Source organism: Pygocentrus nattereri, chromosome 12 (genome assembly GCF_015220715.1).
Source record: "Pygocentrus nattereri isolate fPygNat1 chromosome 12, fPygNat1.pri, whole genome shotgun sequence".
Taxonomy (NCBI): domain Eukaryota; kingdom Metazoa; phylum Chordata; class Actinopteri; order Characiformes; family Serrasalmidae; genus Pygocentrus; species Pygocentrus nattereri.
The window spans coordinates 26935642-26954873 of NC_051222.1; the positions used below are offsets into that span (position 1 = coordinate 26935642).

General features: G+C 38.7%; 1 protein-coding gene across 7 annotated transcripts in view; it reads left to right on the forward strand.

Annotated features, from left to right (window-relative positions):
* Positions 1 to 19232, forward strand: part of vps8 (VPS8 subunit of CORVET complex) — a 170254-nt gene that overhangs the window by 48452 nt on the left and 102570 nt on the right. For all 7 annotated transcript variants that reach the window (XM_037543387.1, XM_037543389.1, XM_037543388.1 and 4 more), the window contains 3 exons: positions 13971 to 14193; positions 15145 to 15234; positions 18200 to 18251. In XM_037543387.1, the coding sequence (XP_037399284.1) occupies positions 13971 to 14193; positions 15145 to 15234; positions 18200 to 18251 (365 nt within the window). The remainder of the gene's footprint in view (positions 1 to 13970; positions 14194 to 15144; positions 15235 to 18199; positions 18252 to 19232) is intronic.

Here is a 19232-nt window from a genome sequence, read left to right on the forward strand (position 1 = left end):
CCTTATCTTCTCTCTGCTGCTTTGCATTCGCTCAGTCTAACCATTCATGTCTGTTTGTGAGAGTTTGTGTTTGTTTTCACAGATTTTTAGGACAGTAAATGTCCCGACTTAGTAGGAAAACAGTTTGCCAGTTTAAAATTGTATCGGTCAAAAGTCTTGGTTACTGAAATGTTTAGTTCCTTAAAGGAGAATTCCATCATTAAAAAAAAAAAAAAACCTCAGTTTAATTTAATCAGGTTCATTGTACAGAAATTTACTGACTCACATTTGTTTAAAGCGTCACAATGTCTAATAGAGACCTACACATGTTCTTATGTGTGATGGTCAAGTAGGCCTGTATCTCTCTCTCTACCTCTCACTCTACTTCTATACTGTGAATGAATTTTTAAAAATGTTTTCGGCCAATCTTTGTCAAATGTTCTCAGAACTGCCATAAAATAACGTCTCATTGTATTTGTAACTGTTTCCTTTAATAGCTTGCATTAAACTCTTTAGACGGGTGGTTCCCATCACCACCACTGTGAACAGTTCTGACTGTAAGTTTCTCTAGAATGGAGCATTTCACACCAAACCAAAGTATGAGATAATAGAGACTCGTTTTAGTCCTAGTGCAGTGAACACCTCTGATAGCATTTGTGTACACTGTAACAGTGGGTTGGAACTAAAATATTACTGAAAAGCCATGGAATTATATTTACTTTAAAATCTAAAAGATAGTAGTAGCTTTTTAAATGCCTCTTACATGCAGTAAACCAATCTGAAAGACTTTAATGATCATCAAATAAGCCCTGATGAGCCCATGTCCTGGCATTGTATGAGTACAAGTGTTAATAGAGGGTTTGTAGTTGTGGTGGCCTAAAATTATGCACTCTGGCTGAGGAGAAATATAGCAGCAGAGGTGGCACAACTGTGTGTTGATTAGCTAGTAGGAGAGTCTTAGCACTTTTGCTGTCACTTATTGGAGTGTGAATTTATGTGTGACTTGACAGCCTGTGCATATATGTGTGTGTCCTCACACTCATGTGACTCAGCACCACGGGGGTGTGCTTTAATGAGGAAAAGGTAGGATACAGAGCAGAACTCCACTAACCACCAAACACATCAATTAATCTATTCCGGGTCATGTGTCCGTCTGAGGGCTCTAATTACAGGTCTGTAACTCGCTCTGAGCTGATCTGGGACCAGCAGGGCTCTGCGCTCCTGATGAGCCGCCTTCATTTTCCTCCAGCCTTCAGCTGCCTCCAGTTCAGCCTCAGTCTCTTCATTACTCCATCGCTGTGCATTTTTAAAGAGCTTTCCCACAGAGAGAGTCGTTCACTTCCTCCAGGTGACTTTGAAAGCTTTAGAGAGAAGTGATGAGTCAGAGCCAATCAGCTGTGATTCGACTTCTAAAGTAATATATTCCGGATTTACTTTTTTCTTAAAAGCCACTTACTATTAAAAATGAATCTGTAACTTGTGCTTTAAAGTCAAATCAAAATGGACATTTATTTATTTATTATTTATTTTTTACCATCATTATTAGTTCATCTGGTCATACTATTGGCATGATTCTTCATATCATTTCAGAGACAAAATCCCTTTATTTATTTTTAATCTTTCATCAAAATGTATTGACTTAAATAATATACCTGCCTCCTGCCACCTCCACTTGTCAATTGGAGAAAATGCTCAGCTAGTTCAGAGACCCTCCTTGATATAGCGTTTCACTCAGAAATATCCCACAGTGTGGGAAGAAAAGGTTGTATAATTTTCAACAATTCAAATGAAAGGGCCCATACCATACAAAACTGACTTTTCCTTGCTATTTCTAAAATAAAACAGATGGTGTGTGTGTGTGTATATAATATAATATAATATAATATATAATATACACACACACTGTTAATGTATCAAAAATCCTGTTCATTCCCCAGTGTGGAAACTATGCTGTAAAACTGACCATTTTGAACTTGGTGTCCCTTATCACTTAAAAAAAAAAAAAAAAATGGGGCAGTCGTGGGCTGGAGGTTAGGGAACTGGCCCTGTGACCGGAAGGTTGCCGGTTCAATCCCCAGGGCCGACAGTTCATGACTGAGGTGTCCTTGTGCAAGACACCTAACCCCCAACTGCTCCCCGGGCGCCGGGAATAGGGCTGCCCACCGCTCCGGGCAAGTGTGCTCACTTCCCCCTAGTGTGTGTGTTCACAAGTGTGTATGTGGTGTTTCACTTCACGGATGGGTTAAATGCGGAGGTGGAATTTCCCCGGTTGTGGGATCAAAAGTATCACGTAAAAGCTCCTATGTCCACCTACTCTGTCTATAGCAGTTTAGCCCCACCCACTCATTGTGAAGTTAAGAGTGTTACATTTACCTTTACATCATTTAGCAGATGCTCTTATCCAGAGCGACTTACAGAAAGTGCTGTGTCTCTCTAGAGAAAGTATCTTTGCTAGTTTCCAGTAGGTTAGAAAGAGAGACTGTCCTGAGCTCAGATACTGCTAGAAACAAACACTGGAGATACCCAGAAAAAAAGGAACAGAGTTGAACACAGAACTCTGTGCAATAAACTACAATACACAGTGCAATAAAATGAAATACAATATAGAAGTGTAGCACAATATATTGCAATCAATACTTAATTCAGTGCTCATTTAAGTGCTGTATAAAGAGATGAGTCTTCACTCTGTGTTTGAAGACAGCAAGAGACTCTGCTGTACGGACAGCCAGTGGGAGTTCGTTCCACCACTTGGGTGCCGGTACGGAGAACATTCTCTATGCTTGACTTCCACACACCTTGAAGGATGGCGGGCCAAGCTGAGCTGTACTCAGCTCGTGGTACAATTAGAGATTTCACCATTGCCATCAGGTAGGAAGGGGCTGGTCCATTTTTGGCTTTGTAGGCAAGCATCAGGGTTTTAAATCTGATGTGTGCAGCTACAGGAAGCCAGTGAAAGGATTGCAGAAGTGGGTGATGGCATGAACCTTTTTTTAAGTGAGGCATGATGGAGGCCGGCCAATCAGGTTCATTTAAATATATATCAGGCTTAAAGGAATAGTGACAATAATAGGTTGGTTTATGATGGCAGATTGGAAAAATGGGTATATAAATGTCAGTTATGACCATTTCATTTTTGTTAAATAAGTATAATTTTTTACCAAGCAGACCTTATTCAAACATCACCTTTTTTTCCCCAACTAAAGGAGCTGGTATTATTTGGGGAACAGTGGTGGTGTAGTAGAGCAATATCTCAAACAATTGAGCTGTCCATGCTGTGCCCATAAACGCATTCTTCATGCTACTGTATAATTGATCTGTAGTGGTAAAACGTTTATAGGTATAAATCGGATGATGATGATTTAACAGTGACCATTTCACTTTGAATGTTTATTTTTATAGTGTTATTCACAGTCAGATTAGGATCTTCTGTTTTATTAAAAGAACCTGTAGTTCCGTGTGACCAAGGGACTGGATTTTGTTTGGTATAAACTTGGTGACATTTGGTTTGATCAGTTTAAAATTTTTTCTTCAGATTTGTGCTCAAACTCAGAGAACATATAGACCAAAGAAGCTTTAAAGGGCCCATTTCATGGTAAACTGAAAGTACCTCACCTTTTTTGAAATAATGATGTTTGATACGGTTTGTGAACCATTCATATGGTGTGTTTAAAACGTCTGACGTCACAAACATTTTTCATGTGTATGTTGTCGCAAAAAGAATCTCCACAATAGTAACTTTACAGGAGAAGACAGGAACACGCTTACCTTTTAATGTAAGTTAGTGTGAAGAGTTTTTATTTCAAGTAATTTCAGAGCATTTCTATTGGTAAAATTGACAAAAATGGAGATGCATGGTTTTCTTTGGACAGCAGCGATATGCAAATATAGTGTTGTGGCGACATTATATAGTGTAAATAAATATAAATAAATATAGTGTTTGTAGACATTTCATCTCTAAACGCAATGCAGACCGTCTTTCATCCTTTTGAAAACACTTAATGAGGACACTCTCTGGATCTTGTCCTCACACTGCAGGGTGAAGTACACATCCTGGCTGACTCAACTTGCCTATGCACACTTCACTCCAGCAGAATGTTTCAACTGACCGTGTTTCTGCCTCTTAGAAGCTGATTTAAAGTGATGGTTCATTCAAAAATCCAATTTGCACAATTTTTCTCCTTACTGTAAACATAATCAGTAAGCCAAGACAGTTTTAATGCACCGCTATCATTTCAAAGCCACCTCCAACAAAAGCACATAGCTGAAAACGGTGGCGGCCATCTGAAATTTACCTGTACTTTTGTCCATGTTTATAGATAACAGTACATCTCACACAGTCAGAAACCACATGAGCAAACATTTTAGAGAAATACAGTTTAAGGCAAACTAACTGGTGAACATAAGCTTCCATTTCTTGTTGGCTACATTAGCCTTGTGGCTCCAGCGTATAACTAAAGAAGCAAACTTCAGACACCAAGCATGTCTTGGCAGATGGACTACAGTTTGAGCTAAGAGGGAAACTATGTAAATCAGATGTTTGCCTGAACTGTGGCTTTAAACAGACTCAAGGCTCTCCAGATAGACACACATTCCTTTTTCACTGCTTTTACTTCTGTGGAAATCACTGGAGCGTGCAGTGTACAGACTTTTACTTACTATTGTGATGTTATGATGCATCTTGGATGTTCGAGATGGAGCGAGGACGTCACGCACAGTGTCCCAAGGCCAGGTTCATACAGACACTCATTACTGTCTGGAACATCAGCCTGACTTTAAGAAGAGTGGAAATTCTGCCTTCTGTCTCACTCGCTTGCTCTGTCTGCCTGCTTGTCTGCCTGTCTTTCTCTGTCTCTCACACACATATTCTCTTTCTTTCTCTCTTTCTCGCTCTCTCTCTCTGTTTTTAATGATTTTCGTAGATCCTCCATATGGCCAGAAATCAAATTTTCCCCATTAAAATTTTCAGCCAAGATATATTTGATGCCAGAAGTTCACTTTTTAAAAAAAAAAAAATTTACTCTGAAGCTATGAGGCTAACGTAGTTAAGAAAAATAAATAATGGAAACTTGTAGCCAGCAATTGGCATCACACAAACCGCAGACCTAAACATTTGCTTCAGACCATGTAAACAGTGTAATCTCAAATTTTTAGATTTTTTTTTTTAAAAAACCTAATTTTTTCCCAAATTTAATCATGTCTGCTTTCTACCCACTAGTTAGGTCTCCACCCTATCACATGATGCTATCAAACTAGGAGGGTGAAGGCTAGATGCTTGGATGACAATTACAAAACCTGCCAATTCTGTTTCGTCAGCTAACAGACGTGGACGCAGGCAAGCATTACCTACCCACCCAGATCAATATGGACAATTCAGTCAGCAGAGTTTGTTTTTTTTTGTGACATTACATCCGTTTCATTTGGTTTGATTGGCTTTGTACTGCAGCAGTTAAAGTGCATCATGTAACACACATGGATGTTTGTTTATTGGTCCAAAATGTTGCAGGTATTCAGTTGCTCTGAATAAAATTCCAAAATATCACAATCAAACCAATAATGATGAGCATTACCTGATATCCACTTCTTTTTGATTGGTTAAACTCAGTTGGTAAATCAGGTCACTGATACTTGGCCACAGATTTGTTGACAGAGTGAACTGGATCAAGGTTCAATGCAAATTTTTAATGGACCATGTTTTTGTTGTTTGGTATGAACTCAAATATGGGTGGAGTGCTCACACCTGTCCAAACAGACCAAACTAAAGAAAATTTGATGGGTCCACACCAAACCATTGTGAAAGTGCCCGTAGATGGTTATGCCACTGTGGTGTCTAATCGTACTAAATTAAATGTAAATTAAATTATCAACAGTACAGACAAATTTCAAGATCGCTTCTACAGTTTTTGGTAGGGTTATGCTGATACCATATCAGTAATGGTGCTGATACTGGCACTTAAACCCAGTAATCAGTGTTGGCCATGTGGATAACGATACCTGTTGCCTATATATCACAAAGCAATTTCTGGAGCGTGCATGTGCCAACAGACATGTCAACTCACATCATTGATTTGTTGTTAAGCTATAGTAAAAACACTCTTGGCAAAATATTTAACAGCAGTATTTCACAGGAAGGCAATAATCGTTCATCATATCAGTTAGAATTCTTTTTAAGATATTAGTTTCACTGATTCACAATATATATGCTACCATTAGGCACCATTATCAGTAAACACGGCATAAATTTCCACTGCTATGCCGATGACACTGTGTTTTTTTTATATATATATATATATATATATATATATATATATATATATATATATATATATATATATATATATATATGTGTGTGTGTATATATAAAAATAAATACATCAAGCAAACTGGATGATGAAATTAAACTTAGCAAGATTGAGGACTGTGACATAAAACATTAACTCAGATAAAACAGAGGTCCTCTGTCTAACTTGACGCTTAAACTTAACAATTTCTCAGTTGCATCAAGCTCGTCTGTTAAAAATCTTGCTGTCGTGATAGACGCTGATCTGTCCTTCAACACACATATAACTAATATCACTAGAACAGCTTTCCTGCATCTCTGCAATATTGCTAAATTAAGAAGTGCATTATCTCTACAGGATGCAGAAAAACTAGTTCATGCATTCATTATTTCAAGGCTAGATTACTGTAATGCCCTGCTGTCTGGATGTCCAGCAAAAGCCTCAACAAGCTTCAGCTAGTCCAGAACGCTGCAGCCAGAGTCTCACAAGAACCAGAAAATTTGATCATATTAGCCCAGTTTTATCAACCCTGCACTGGTTACCAGTTAAATTTCGGATTGATTATAAAATTCTATTACTGATCTATAAAGCTCTAAACGGACTCGCCCCTCAGTACCTGAGTGAACTTCTCTCCTACTATGAACCATCACGCCTACTTGGATCACAAGCTGGCTTACTACTAGTACCTAGAATTAATAAAGTTACATCAGGGCCTTCTCATACAAAGCCCCCCAGCACTGGAATAATCTTCCCGTTAATGTTCGGGACTCAGACACAGCCTCAGTTTTTAAGTCTAGGCTAAAAACTTGTATAGTCGAGCCTTTGGTGATTAGTCCTCCCTGTCAGATCTAGACCTGACAGAGTCTCTGCTGCTCTGTTATACTGTAATCTGTGGTCAGTCACTCTTTACAGAACTGACTGCGTTTCTCTTTCCTTTCTCTGCCGAGCTGATCAGCTGCCCATCCTGTGCGTCTGATGCTGTTGCCTCTTCTGCCTTGATCGGGTGCCACTGCTCACCAGCCTTCTGGACCGGCTTGACCACCACTGAGATTCTTGCTTTACAGGGCTGTGCAGTCCTCTCCCTCAGATGCTGTTGCTGCTGCATAATCGTAAATTAATCAAGTTAATCGCTGCGTTTCTTTTCCCACTTTATACTATAATACGTGATACTAATAATGTTTGCTATCCGGTGTCGACCGTAGGAGGATGGGTTCCCCTTCTGAGTCCATCCCTAGTTTTTAGCTATGCAACATACATTTGTTCATGTTAATAGATAAGTGTGCCGTACATTATTAGAAAACTTGTTAGCACATCTGTTTTTAAGCAAGACAGATTAGGCAAATGCATGAAGTAGATACGCAGCTAATCGGCGGCTGTAAGCTTCCATTACTTGTTATCTACATTAAGCTAAACAGCTTTTGTGCCAAACTAAAGAAGCAAACTTCAGACACCTGTCTGATCAATTTTTGGGGAAAATTTAAAACATTTATGCATTTTTAGCTGAATTTTAACTTTATTAGCATGATTGCTCTTGATGTACCGCAGACATTGTGGAGCTGTAAGGCTGATGTCCTGTCTTGCCCCGTTGAGTCAGTGCGATGCTGGAGGGAGGAGTCACGTATTAGCTGAGTGTGTGGCAGGCAGGGTGCTCACTGCTAAGGACATGAGTGTGTTTGATGGCCGTGACGCTTTATATCTCACATTACAGCTCAGAGCCAGTGAGACGATGACGTTATTTAAACAGCCACACTGTTTACAGCAGCAAAGAGGCTTTCACTGGAGATTTGGGCGAGAGCAACTGATTGTGTGCGTTTTTGAGACTGAGCACAAATTTGTTACCCACCGCAGTCTGTCCTTAAAAAGCTGTGTGTGTGTGTGTGTTTTTGGCTCTCACGCTAGCCTGTCCCCTTTAGGGATGTACGCTCCGTCACACACGCTTCCTTGCAGTCTCGGTAAAAAGGCCACACTGCTGTAGGAGTGTGTGTCAGTTTAGTGCTCTATCTCAGTATGGCCCTGTGACAGTGTAGGGCTGTGCTTTTGCTCAGGGCGAAGCAGCCATTCAGTCCTGTGCATTGTTCTGGGCAGTGGCAAAAAGTAAAGGCGGAGGTATTGGTGCATTTAGCTGCTCTCAAAGCGCATCCGCAAGCCTTAGTGCCTCTGTTCTCAGATGCATTTAGACTTTGGAAAAGTTATGAGTTCTTTCTCCCGCAGCTCAATTTTAAAGATTTTCTTTTTTTACGTCAACACTGTAAAATGATAGTTGGATCAAAACTCTAAACAGTTCCTCCCTCTAACCACAGTCAGCCGTGTAGGGCTGGCAGAGTAAAATACTTTTTTTTTTTTTTTCCATTCAGTGAATGACAAGCATTGAATGATTTATTCAGGCTTTTAATTATAGTTTAAAATTGTTTGGCAATAGGCCAGTGCTGTGTTACCATGGTAACAGTGATGGTAAAAACTCTTTCCCACTTGTTTGTTTATTTTTTTATTTCATGCAAACCATTACAAGACACTAGTATTCCCACACGTTAACATAATTTGACTTTTAAAGGTGCAGTGAGCATCTGGCGGTGAGATTGCAGATTGCAAGCAAGTGAATACCCCTCCCTCACCACTCCCTTTCCAAGTGTGTTGTAGAACCTACAGTTTTCTGAAATTACCTATCCTGATTTAGTTTTTGCTTCTTTAAAGATGTGGATTCGCCCTCACCTGCTTTTTTTGTAGTAAATAATAGGTATCATCCTCCATTCGTCGAAATTTGGGTTCTCAAACTTCAATGATTTGTAGTATGATTTTCATTTATCTATAATCTGTAGTGTTTGTGATGTTTTACTATGAAATGGCAGAGAAAGTCTCTTGGTCTCTTCTGTAGAGAGTATTTTTAAAATGTCTTTTTCGGCCTATTTTTTCAGTTCAGCTGTGCAGGACTAAATTTGGCAAGTGGTCTGCAAAAATACCAAACACAGTTAGCAATGTAACCCAGCCAAAGCCCCTGCCAAGTAGGTTATTTCGAAATTTGTTAAGGATGCTTGTTATGAATTGTTATGAATTATGCTTGTTTATTATACTGTTGTTTGGATCATAACTAGGTGTTATGTTATGACCCCCTGTTATGGATAGTGGTCCACCTTAACCGTAAGGATAAAATGATGCCTTAGCTCAGTGTTAAATTAGCCACAATCTCCTAATGGCAATTCTCACAGTGATTCCTCATTGTGCTTAACAGGCCTGGTGCACAAGAGAAACTTCTTTTGAAGTTTGAGAAAACAGCTTTTTCTGTTTTACACGTTTTACTTGACTTTCAGAGACCAGCTGGGAAGAGTGAAGTGGTCTTGTTTTCTGTGTCAGGCCTTTTCTTTAAAACTCAATGGTGTAAGGCTCAAGTCACTGAATACACGTTGCATACAAATTAAAAGGGAAACGAGTGACAGTTCTGTATCCAAGCTCTTTGCTCAGAGTCACAGTAAAACTGTTACATGAAAGGTAAAGGTTTGTTAATGTCTTTTGGAAGCTTTAAATAAAATGTGGAATGTCTTATACAAGCTTCAAATCTCCATGTTTAATTTAGAGAGCAAATAAAGTTCTTGAGCACCATTGTTAGCCCAGCACCAATTGCTAGAATATAGCAGCACTAGCAGAAATTCCTGTTGCAGAGGTATTTTTATTTTTTAATTGTTTGTAACACAGTGTAGCACTATAATTAGTTTGCCACAGATATATATATATATATATATATATATATATATATATATATATATATATAAAATCATGTGTGTCTGTGTGTGTGAGATCCCTTTTCCACTATTGTGTAGATTCCCATCATCTTTGTATATTCAGTGCTACACTGAATAAATTATAATACGCTCTCTCTCTCTCTCTCTCTCTCTCTCTCTCTCTCTCTCTCTCTCTCTCTCTCTCTCTCTCTCTGTGTCTCTCTGTCTCACTCTCTCTCTCTCTCTCTCTCTCTCTCTCTCTCTCTCTCTCTCTCTCTCTCTCTGTGTCTCTCTGTCTCTCTCTCTCTCTCTCTCTCTCTCTCTCTCCCTCTCACCCTCCCCCCCTCTCTCTCCATCTGTTTTTATTTCTCTTTTTCTATTCTTTCTTATCTCTTGCTGTTTGTATTTTAATGAAGTTGCTATTTTTCTACATGGTGTGAGATTGAATGGTAAAGGCCATCTAAATCCCTGATGATATTTTTTTCCCTCTTGTTTCTCGGAACATTTTAGTTGGTTCTTTATCTCTCCGCCTATGATGTTGACGCAGAAAATATTTTGGTGTTACAGTCCAGTTTATCAGTTGGTGGATCATATCAGTCCAACTTTGAGGTCCCGAAGATTTGTTGGCATCCATGAAAATCCCAGCAGTGATGCACTGATGTTTTGACAGACAGACGCCTCTAATGTGAGGGAAGTCAGTACTGAAAATGCTGAGCTGACATTCTCTAAAATCACAAAAACATGTAAAAGGCCCCAAACCTGAACTTCAGTATGAGCATATAACACAAATGAAAGAACATGTTCTTTTTGAAAGAAAAGAACTGATAACACTAAATATACAAGCTAAATAACTTTTTTTTTTTTGGATTAAGATGCTACTTACAGAGCCCTACTGTTGACATCCCCTATAATGATAATTAAACCGTTCCCACTCTTTACTAAGTCTGTAAATTTTTAAATTTTATTTATTTATTGATTGATTGATTTATTTTTATACAGGATGTCACCAGAGCAGTCTGTGGGCTTTATAGTGTTCCACTGTACTAGAGTGTTCCAGGTCATATTGGCCAGTGTTGTCAGTTATTTGAATTTCTAGTTCATCAAAATGCTCGTAGATATTGATCACATTTTCATGACGATCAGGCCCTGTTTTACATATTTGGCCATTATACAGCTGTACATATAGTACATATAGTATAGAGTCTTTTCCATAGTATGAATGTATCATATATGTGGCGTTCCTCTTGCCAGCCTGCTCCTCTTTTTACAGTCCCTTACAATCATTTTGGTTTCTATAGTGACTTTTTCCTAGAAAGATATTATGTAAGTCCTGTCCTTTTCCTGTCGGAGTGCTTCCTCACTCGTGTGTGTCAGGTGCTTGAAAAGCGCACTAAAGAACTTGCTGCATGCTCAACTTTAGGTTTGTCTCTATCTTATTTTTAAATTGGTAAAATACTTTCATACAGTTCTTCCCTGTATAGATGATTTTACACTGTAGAATGGAGGTGTTCACTAAGTAGAACATGCAGTGCCTGTTTACATTAAGGAATATTCAGTATACTTGCATTGTAGAGTGTTTACATTGCAGAATATCGCTGCTGCTGTCGGAACAAAACTTCCCATCTCTGAAATGCTAACTTTACAGGAGAAAGAAAATACATACTTTACTTTTAATGTAAGTCAATATAACTAGACTTTTTTCCAGGTAATGTTGGATCATTTCTTTTGGTCCATTCATCATGAAATTTACATTCAATGTAATGAGCAGCAGGTGTTTTCAAGTTATGTCAAAAACTGAAGCAACAAAAATGGAGTTGTATTAATAACGGCACAGTAACAGCACTGATGCACTGTTTGTGTTTACATTGTAGAACATGCAGTGTGTTTGAACTGTAGAATATGTAGTGTGTGTGTGTGTGTAGATGGCTGAATATATTGTGTTGGTATTATAGAACATGCATCATGTTTACATTGTAGAATTTACCAAGTGCCTTTTCATTTTAGAGTATGCATCTGCGTTTATATTACAGAATATGCAGCCTGCAGTTATATTGCAGAATATCCAGTGTTTGTTTACGTGCATTAAGGTGTTGCATGTTGTACAGAACAGGTTGTGTGATATAGCAGTTAAATGCTACACAGATCAGGGTTTGGACTTTGACCAGGTTGTGCCTCAGTAGCACGTGATCCCTACTTTTTTTTTTAACCTTTAGAAGTCGCTGGGTGTTTTTTGTTTCCCCCATTGATCTGATCTGCTCTGCTAATAAATACTAAAGTAAAATCGCTTTGTTTTTAGTATTTTTATAATGTGACATTCAAGACTAATGTTTTGTTTTTCTGCCTGACCTTTTTTAAGTTATCATTTTATAGTGTGTTTTGAAGCATCTGACCGCCAAATCAAAAAGCTGGACAATCAGAAAGGAAAATGAGCTGTGATTTCTGACTCCTTCCAATGGTGTGACGCAAGTGAAGTGTACAGCAAAACAACAAGAATGACTAAGACTTGTAGACTGTGAAACAGTAGAGAACACTAGAGCCTTCTGACACTTTTCAAACCCACTTACATGCAATATAGTACTGTAGCATAAGTTTCACAGTTTAATCAGAGCGTAAACAAGCAGGGAGCTCTGCTGCAGCCTCCTAGGCGTGTGGGAAGTCTCCATTTCATGCTGATCTGAGACCAGATTCTCTCTTTTATAATGCACAAGCCTGCATAAGGAGCTGCAGCCTTCAGATAGGTCCACACAGTCTGCGGATGAACTGTTTTGTTGTGTAATGTTGGTTATATAATTGTGTTTTTGTTATATTTTAATGCTGTTATGCATACGCAAGAGTAAGTAGCGTACACAATACATGACTGTGTTGTCTGGATCCACAGCCATTCCAAACTGGAGCAGGCATGTTCCTTTGGGGGAATGTTTTAAAATGCGAGTCTGTCATTTTATTCTGGTGAATTGTGTAATTGCACGATGATGTGACCCAGAATGATGGTCACATGTACTGTACAGTGTTTGTACATTTCCCAGTGTTTCCAAAAGTTTGGTAAAATCATACTGACTGCTGTGCTTACTTGTGTTTACTAGCAAGACACTATCAACTTCACCAACTTAAATCTTGGTTTTTGTTCACCTACCTACAGGCTACCTACATAAGGGCTTCATAACACATTCATAAGCACTGAATGTGTTTATGAAGCACTACTTGAACATTTATTAAGTGCTTATGTCGGTTCTCGCAACCTGACATAAGATGTTTTGATGATGACATAATACTGACATAATAAGAATAAACGTTGAACATATTTACAGCACTAAACACATTTAAAACACTATACATAACTATTTATGTCAGCATTCTTAAGACGACATTGTACTGATATCAGGTAAAATATGCCTGGAAACCACCCCCTCTTCCCCCCATGGCATGGATAGGATGATTGATGCATTATTCAGTGGTTATGAATGCGTCATGAAGCCCTTATGTAGGTAGCCTTCAAATAGTGTTACCAGATTAAGTTATTCAGATTTAACAGAGCATTACAAACCTTACACAAATAACAAATGTCTCACAAACTGCAAATAATCAGTAATTATCAATATTAAGTGACATAAGATTTTGGCCAGATCATCCAGCCCTAGCTCCCAAGTTCCAGGTGCTGTAAGTCCTGTGTTGGGAGTTAAAAATTCCAGGTTCCAGTTTCTATAGATTCTGTGCCCAGAGTTTTATGTTCCAGGTTCTGTATGTTCTGTGGTCTGGTTTCTATCGGTTCTGTGCTCCAAGTTCTGTATTCCAGGTTCTATAGGCACTTAGTTTCAAGTTCTATATACCAGGTTCTGTGTTCCAGTTTCTAAAGGTTTCAGCTTTTACATTCCAGTTTATATAAATTCTCTGTCTTATGCTCTATGCCTTAAGCTTTGTTAGTTTTATGTTTAAGCTGTGTGCTCCAAGTTCTGTGTTTCATTTTTTGATATTATTCATGTTTCATGTTCCTTCTCTTCAGGGACCTGCTGTTTAACCAGATCTACTCAAGGCTGGCAGAGAACTCTGTGGCTAAGGGTGTGTTTCTGGAGAGTTTAGAGCCGTACATTCTGAGTGAGCGGATTGGCTGCCTGACTGCTCCAGTCATGCGGGACCTTCTCAGTTACTTCCAGGAAAACGGCATGATGGAGAGTGTAGAGGGCTGCCTGGTGCACATGGACATCACTAACCTGGATATACAGCAGGTGCGTGTGTGTGTGTGTGTGTGTGTGTGGTGTTCCACCCCCCCCCAAGTGTTGAATAGCAAAATTGTTTAGCAGTCAAAAATTAAAAAAAAACAAAATCAAGCATGCTTCAACTCCTGCACACTAAAATGATATTGTATGAAATTAAGACTTTTAAACTTCACCACTGTTATGTAATCAGGCACTGGAGCTTAATTTGTAGAAGGTAATTGCCTGTAAGTTGCAATCAAGAGTTTGGTTAGAAATCATTAAGCCCTATGTTTAAGTTTGTAAGTGTACCATTCAACACCTAGTCCTTACAGTCATATGCAGAAGCTTGGGCAGCCATGGTCAAATGAAAAACATTCTTCTCCACACTGCATACTGTGGTTGTTTAGCATGTAGGAAATATAATGTCACATAAAATGTGGCCTGTGCAAAAGTTGTGGCACACTTCATATTTTGTTTTATTTTTTTACAGTATTATGGAAATTATGCACTAAAATTGTCAGGAAAACATATTTGTTCCCTGTAGAAGAAGTAATAAATTGACAATTGACAACTTTTAAGGGCACAGTAATGCACACAAAACCCTGTTTAAGGTGAAAGAGACTGGATTTCTAAAGAGCTCTAAAGGAAAATTATCACATTAAAATTAACTGTTATTGTCATGATACATGTACATGATGTGCCTAATCCACAGCAATTGGACCTCGGGGGAAAAATACAATGCAAGAAAAAATGTAATACAGGTCTAAACACAGAAATCTGTGGTCATTAGAAACTTAAAGATGCCGATTGTTAGTTGCAGTTTTTTTTCCCACTATTCCAGGCCCTTCAGTTATAAAACAAACACAGAGGCACTGTGGGAACATCATTATTCACTTGCAATAAAAACTACATTGTCCACTGCACTGTGTTTTACATGGTAATGTGTTTTATGGGTTGTGGGCAATATTGTGTGTTGGGCAGGTGGTCCAGATGTGTTGGGATAACCAGCTCTATGATGCCATGATCTATGTCTTCAACAGCGGCATGAACGACTACATCAGCCCCATGGAGGTATCGCATACACAGCACCCACATGAAATGCACAACAAGTAGAGGTTTTTCTGTTTTAAGGTTAGCTCAGATCTCCCAATAGATAAATAATGGTTTAAACATTCATTAAAACAGATGTTTAGGATATTTTACCTGTGTGGGAAAAACGACTGACTGCAAAGGGGAATTCCATAATTATTCATTTATGTAAATAAAGTTATTCAGAGTGGTTTGATGAGAAATGTTCTGGAGAACCTTAAGAATCAGAATTGTTCACAGTGGTGGTTATAGGAACCGGACATCTGAAGAGTTTAGTGCCTCTAAAAGGTCCCTCACTGAAAGCTATTATTAAAGAACCATTATCTGCACCTGCTGAGCAGCTCGCGGCAGTTGATCTTTTCCTTTTCTCATAGAGCAGCAGGCAGGTTTTCGTTGGGTTTTTTTTTTTTTTTTGTTCTGGGCTTGTGCTGCAGTTTTTATAGTTGTTTCGGCCCATCTTGACCACACTAGTGGTGTCCCCTCTGTTTTCTGATGGCTACACTTTATTTGGATAGTCTACTTTGGATGCTTTCTGCTTAATTTACTTTCAAGTTACATTCAATTCAGTACCTTCTAAATTGATCGTAATTTTCTTTAACTGTATGGCTGGCTCTAAGCCTAGTCTCAACCCAAAACCTAAACCCAATCCTCACCCTGGTCCTAGCCCTAACCCTGGTCCAAATCCCACATCTATCCCCACCACCGTTCAGAATCAAGAGTTTCACATATAGTTTAACAATTTTAACATCTCTAGATCTATAGGGGACTATCCAGATAAAATGAGACCACATTTTATGATAATGATGCACTGTCTGGCTGCTGAGCCAGCGGTGACAAATGTGAGAGCTCATCCGGGACTTGTGACATTTACCATCATCAACATTACTTATAAAAACAGACACGTGTAGTAGAGGTCTGCACAGGACGATTTTGGTTTTTCAGTCCCGCCTGTGCTTCTGTCTCATCACTAATTAAAATGACTGCCACATGTCAGACTTGCCTTTAGTCCACTTTATTGTTGTGTATTTGCCTTTCTTAAGCGAATATTCCACAGCTGTGTCTGTGTGACTGTCTAAAAGTTCCACCATCTCTGTAGTCTACAAAAGAGCATTTTGCCTGTTCATGTGATTTGGTTACTTCCTTACCCTTTAGAATGAATTTATTCATCTTTGCTGTTAGATATTATGATAACACTTTCTATGAATGTTGTGTATGTAAGCATCTATAAATGCATTCATAATATGTTATAATGCATTCCTAATGCATCATAAACATTGCTTTATGAATTATTAACTGAATGCTTTATAATTACTGTTCATAATCAATTATAAGAGCTCATAAGTTGTCTTTGCAAAGTGAAGCATAATGTAGTAAAGCCTGAGGCTTCAACCTGAAATATTTACTGAAGAATTTGCTGAAACACTAAAACAATACACAAGAAACATATTACAGGCTTCAAATGTCAGATTTTAAACTTTTACCCAATGTGGGGAAAGTCAATGTACACCACCGTTAGCTTGGTACTAACCTAACGCTGCATATCCCATAGAATGCTGGCAGAAACTAGCATTACTCTACTGTAGTGTAGGGAAGTTACAGAGTGAAGGGTTCTAGTGTTTGACATTAACACTAGTGAGGGAACAAATTACAATGACAGCACTTTACTATCTCACTTCTCCCTCTCCAGGCCTTCACTCCACAGTAACTTCAGGCTCAGTGTGATGTGATGGGGGTTTAGGGGAGGGGGTTCATGGGTACTTGGTTTGCTGTGATGTAACGTAACATATAAAGTGAGAGCACTGGTTAAGAAAAGCACACAGTCGCAGTAATTCTAGGCTGGACAGCCTGTTAGGAGCATCAGAATAATCAGGTCTGAAGCCCGGAAGATGCAGCCCTAACAAAGCCAGGGGTGAGAAATAAAATACCCAGGGCATAAATAAACTTTGTGTGTGTGATTACGCTCTCCCAGCTGGGCTGACTTCTTTGGCACTGACAGTATAAAATGTTAACACTACTTATTATGCATTATATTAACAATTCATAATGTATAATAAACATGGCTATAAAGTGTAATTCAGTGTAATTCACTTTTTGTGTATAAATATTTATAACCATGTTTGTAATGCCTTATGAATGCATTATAACATTTTATAAATATGTTTATAGATTCTTACAAATGTGATTTTCATTTAAATTTAAACTGTTCATAAATTTGCAGAATTTCTATGTATTGTATTTCTATGTATCTAAGTATGTTTTGTCCCGCTCCTGCCTGCACTGGACTGGCTAACTGCACCCAACCCCCCATGCACCACAACTAGAATTAGAACTGCGTTGCAAGATATTGTTGTGGGTCCCACAGGTGCAGTGTACTGATGCTTTTGGATAGTAAATTAAAAGGCTATATTGCAATGTAGACATCAGAACTCCTGGTTCCTATCACCACCACTGTATCACATGTTAATAAATGAACTATGCAGAATTGTAGAAAAATCAGTGGACTTTTCGCGCATACATGCGTGTGTGTGTGTGTGTGTGTGTGTGTGTGTGTGTACGCGTGTGCATGATGAATCTGCTATTAGCCCATGAGCAAGATGAAAGCACTGTGGTTCGGGGAGATCCTCTGAACCTCTAGATGAAAGGGAATTAATGTAGGAGAGTAATTTGTGTCTAGGCCAACATGTCACACACACAGACACAGATGTCTACCTGGAAGGACTTTGATGCAGGTTGAGGTAGTAAATTTGGTCCGCCCAGTGTTTAGGTTGTATCCTTGAGAGAGGGTTTGTTGCACAACTTTGTGTGTGTGTGTGTGTGTGTGTGTGTGTGTGTGTGTGTGTGTGTGTGTGTGTGTACGTTTGAGTACACACACCTGCACTGTTTGTGGATTGTGCTGAATTCCATGGTCGAACAGTCATTCTTCTTTCTCTGATTTTCCTGGTTACAGAAACTCTTTCAGGTGATTGGTCCTCCTCTGCATGAAGGAAAGCCTCTCACAGGTACAACTAGACTGCATCTCCCATGAGCCTCTACACTAGTGCTTGGTGATGTAGATGAAATTCATATTATGATTTTTTTTTTTTTTGTGTTAAATTTTCAAAACGCACAGTCTGCACCTCGGTCCATAAATCCAGATGTATAAAACAATCTGTACTGTTTTTGTGATGTCATGATCACAGCACAGCACCAGCAGCCATTAGCCACACAAATATGAAATTATTTGCTCTTAAAGGGGCCAAACTGGCATTTTAAATTCTTAAACCAAGGCTGTTTTCAGACTGCAGATATCAGTGGCCCAGATTGGCAAAATGGAAGACACTTGATCTGTGTGAAGCTCTTTTGACTTCTCTCTCTTTTCTTAAATGTTCTTGAAGCAAACCTGATTTTGAATAGCTGCTAGTTTGGTTCTTGTGTTAAAAAGCACATTACTTATCTGTTTACACCATCTGTCTCACTCATCCTCCAAAGTGAAAGAAGATGCGCAGCGATAGTAACAGACATTTGGATGACTTGGCTGTTAGGAATTGGTTGGTTAGGAATTGTTCCCACACATGCAAAATAAGGAAGGACGTTCTGTTAGATTGATGTAAAAGCTGCATAAGTTCCAGTCTGACTGTTCAGACAGAGACTGTCTTAGCTTGTATTAGATACGTATCGGAGTTGGTGCCTGTAACGGTCATGAAATTTTAGCTAACGATTAATCATCATACAAATAGTTCTGAGTAACAAATTAGTTGTCTTTTTATTTTCCTTTCATTTTATGCTACTAAAGCAACCAAGTTGGGTGATTAGACACTTTGCTTACTTTACTTTGAAGCTACTGCTGTGTTTTTCTTGAACAACACTTACTCTGCAAGCATATATGCAAGGATTAGTGTTAGCTATTTAGCTAACAAACAAATTTGTGTTGTTTCTGTGAGGCCTGTAGCTCATAACTGTTGTTTTTCCCTTTTTTAATTTTGTTTTAACTGAACAGATGA